Genomic DNA, 3,369 nt, shown 5'->3' on the forward strand with positions numbered 1-3,369 from the left:
CAATGAATGTTAACACGGTAAATTATTATTACATTAAAAAAGACCACAAAAAACCACTGGGCATCTGCAACCTGTTCATTGCCAAGAGGGTAACTACTGGGTGATGGACACGGCAGGGGACCGGTCCGCTGGGGCACAGGGCGCTGAGGTGTCCCACCAAGGGGAATGGTTCGCGGCAAGGAGCTGCTGGAAGCAACGTGGGAAGAAGTCGCTCCAGCAGCCACTCGCGTCCCAGCGAGCAGGTTACGCTCACACGCCTTCGAAAGGAAGCCAGCAAGGCTGCCAACTAAGAAATAAGGAGCAGCACCAAATCACTGCATAATATACACACTTTATTTATGAATTTGTATGTATACAGACTTTCTATACACACCATTACCTATATAATAAAAATGTACATGTGTATACATGGTCGTATAAATATAGAACTGTAGAAATCTTAGAACTGATCCTGTCTATTCACAGCAACTCCTCGTGCGGGACCGCTTTGTTCGAGTAGCCGTCATTTGAGACTTGGGCAAAAGGGGCAAGTGTCATTTGTGTTGGTTTGTGCCCAGAATTTGATGCACTGGAAGAGAGAGAATTAGTCAAGAGCCACTGGCACAACTCAAAGGCGCTGTGAACACAGCGTGGCACTACTTTTCCAGCAGAGCGCTGGCACGAGCACTCATTTTAAGGGATGGTTTCTTTTGCTCCTCAGAGACAGCCTCCATCAAAAGGTCGCCATGCAGAGGGAGCCCTCTTCAACCTAGCAGGATCATCAGGCCCTCCTCAAGACACGGTTTTCCATTTCCTTGGCAGTTGCTGGAGGCCCCAGAGGGATTTGGGATGAGGGGTTTGCCTACACAGGTGAACCACTGCCAGCACTGTGGGACGAGAAAGCCTCCTCCTCTTCCCAAGAGCTCCTGTGCACAGACCCACAGTGCCCGGACACCTGGGCGACGGTGGCAGCTCTCTCCATCGCCCCGTATTCTATAGATCCTGCCAGACTGTCCTGCTCCAAGAAGGCAGAAGGCCAGGATCTAACACTCCTAGCAACGAGCACAGGCTCGGAGGATGGAATACGGACAGCCTGTTCCTAAAGCCACCACCAAATGGCCACTCAGCGTGGCCCAGTAAGGAAAGGGAGGATGACAGGATGAAGAGAAGTTATTTATCGATCATACTCTTCTCCTGGCAAGATCTCAGTACAGCAGGCACTCGCTACCTGTGCCGAGGGCCCACGGAAGGGAATCAGCACTAGGAACCATTACGAGGAACCCAAGAGCAGCACACGGCGGGGAAACACACTCACCTCCTTGTGCAGCACGTGCGAGCAGGCCATGGGGTGAAGGTCACCGGGCTGCACAAGCTTCTGGCACATCAGACACAGCTTACAGGCGGCCGGGGTCTGGGATGAGCAGCGAGGGGACAGAAAGGAGACAGGCATACAAGTCAGACACCCCAGCTCAGATCACGTATTCCACATTCCAGCTACTTGTCCCACCAGCAGCAGCCAGGGGCCACAGTTTGCCCGATTCCTCCCTCTGCACACAGCCGTCACACGTTCGAGCCTCTGACACCTCTCTCGCAGCTGTTCCCTTCTCCCCCGATGCGGAGCAGGAAGGACCCATGACCCTAACCCTTCCCTTCTACCTCACCAGCCCAAGTAGCTGTGTGAGGAGGGAGGTCCCGGCTTCACTGGCTCATCCTTTCGGCCGCTTCTCAGAAGGGCTCCCTCCCTCCGCTTTCCCTGGGGACGGCAAAGTGCTCCAGGAAAGCCAAAAAGCCTTACGTGTGACGCTGTTCCGGGGTAAGCCACCTGGGCGGGGGGCAGGAACATGGGCGTGCTGATCTGAGGCAGCGGAGCAGAGAACATGGGGGCTCTGATTCGACTGAGAGGCTGCAGCAAGGCAAACGAGGCACATCAGAAAAGCTCAGAAGGAAAGCACAGCCGTGTTACCCCAAGTCACCCCAGGGAAAAGTGCTCCCACAGTCAGCAGAAAGAGAAACCCAGGGGACACGCGCAGCCCGAGCTCTGTGCGGCCCCGGCAGCGGGCCCTGTGCGGCTCAGTCTGCAGGGAACCAGGGAGCGGGCGCAGCTTCTCACTGCTACCCAGGCTCCCCTTCCCAGCAGCCCCCCGCGAGGAGTTTGCTGGGCCACTGCCGGCCCCTCGCCGCTCTCCCACCTGAGCCCCGGCCGCTGCCCGCTCCTGCTGCTCCGCCAGCTTGGCCGCCACCAGCTGGTTCAGCTCCTCCATGGTCAGACCCGCCATGGTCCTCCGAGCAGTCTTGATCTGCTGCAGTATGTTGGTGAGCTGGGCCCTGCAGGGACAGCAGCCTGCTAAGAACGCCCAGCCAGCACCGGCAAGCCGAGCGGCCCCCACGGACCGTGACCCTCCGTCAAAGGCCCTGCAACACCGCTCCCGGCGAGCCAGCCACCGCACCCCCAGGGCGAGCCAGTATCACGGCAAAGGAGCGCGTGCTCTCAACCGTCTAAAATGAGGCGAATTGCATGCTGAGCGAGTTTCTGTCCCCAAAACGTTTGGGAGAGCGGGGAAACCCCAGCTGGAGTGAGAGACAGCGCCCACCTGTCACGCAGCCAGGATGCAGCACTGCGGAAGCTGAAGGACTCGCCTGAGGCGGTGCTGTGCGTAGGGCGCTCTTGCCTACGCTCAGGTACCACTGCTGTCCTTTAGACCAAGCTCCAAACGTTTCTCATTCCCAGTGCTATGGCACACCCGACTGAGAGCACCCAGACTTCACCCCTCGCCTTCAGGCTCCCCTCGCTCCCCCCCGACCCCGCAAGCACCAAGAGGAGCTCCACTTTCCCTCAGCCCAGCTCACATCCCGCAGGCAAGCCTTCACTCTCAGGGAAGGACGAGGCGAGACACTTACTTGTTGCACTGTGGAAAACGAGCCAACAACTTCTCCAGCAGCTTTTCCAGCTTATCGGCTGGCTGCAGCCTGTGAAACTCTGGAGTGACGTTAACTCCTCCCAGGCCTGGCGGAGGAGGGATGGAGGCAGCGGGAGTCATGTGAGGGCTGTGTGTGCCAATAAGCGATGCCACTACCGGGCTGTTTCTTCCTTGGGAAGCAGGCAGCGGTGGGGAAGGCTGGTTGGGTCTGGAGATCGCGGGGTTCAGGAGCGGAAAGGAGAGTGTCCGAGGATCAGCACTCGGCATGACCATCGGAACAGGAACTGGTCCGATGGGAAACGGGAGCCTGGGAGTAAGGGATGGGTTGGGCTGGAATGCCGTAAGCATGAAATCTGTCTGAGGAAGAAAAACAGGGGGAGAAGAAAAGGCTGGTTAGAATAAGCCCATCTGAAAGCAGAGCTGAGCGCCCTCCTCCCCAGCCAGACAGGAGATGGGCTGAACTGCAGGCGCT

The 3,369-nt window shown here is 57.7% G+C and overlaps 1 protein-coding gene across 1 annotated transcript in view; it reads right to left on the reverse strand.

Moving 5' to 3' along the window:
• Nucleotides 1-311: 311 nt before the first annotated feature.
• The window catches only part of RNF214 (ring finger protein 214), a 7,774-nt gene continuing 4,716 nt past the window's right edge, over nt 312-3,369 (reverse strand). Inside the window, exons 8-12 of the mRNA XM_009894730.1 lie at nt 2,878-3,254; nt 2,169-2,304; nt 1,775-1,882; nt 1,295-1,390; nt 312-568 (exon numbers count right to left, since the gene is read on the reverse strand). Coding sequence (XP_009893032.1) covers nt 503-568; nt 1,295-1,390; nt 1,775-1,882; nt 2,169-2,304; nt 2,878-3,254 — 783 coding nt within the window. The 3' untranslated portion in view covers nt 312-502. The remainder of the gene's footprint in view (nt 569-1,294; nt 1,391-1,774; nt 1,883-2,168; nt 2,305-2,877; nt 3,255-3,369) is intronic.

Source organism: Charadrius vociferus, unplaced genomic scaffold (genome assembly GCF_000708025.1).
Source record: "Charadrius vociferus isolate BGI_N301 unplaced genomic scaffold, ASM70802v2 scaffold241, whole genome shotgun sequence".
In the NCBI taxonomy this organism is placed as follows: Eukaryota; Metazoa; Chordata; class Aves; order Charadriiformes; family Charadriidae; genus Charadrius; species Charadrius vociferus.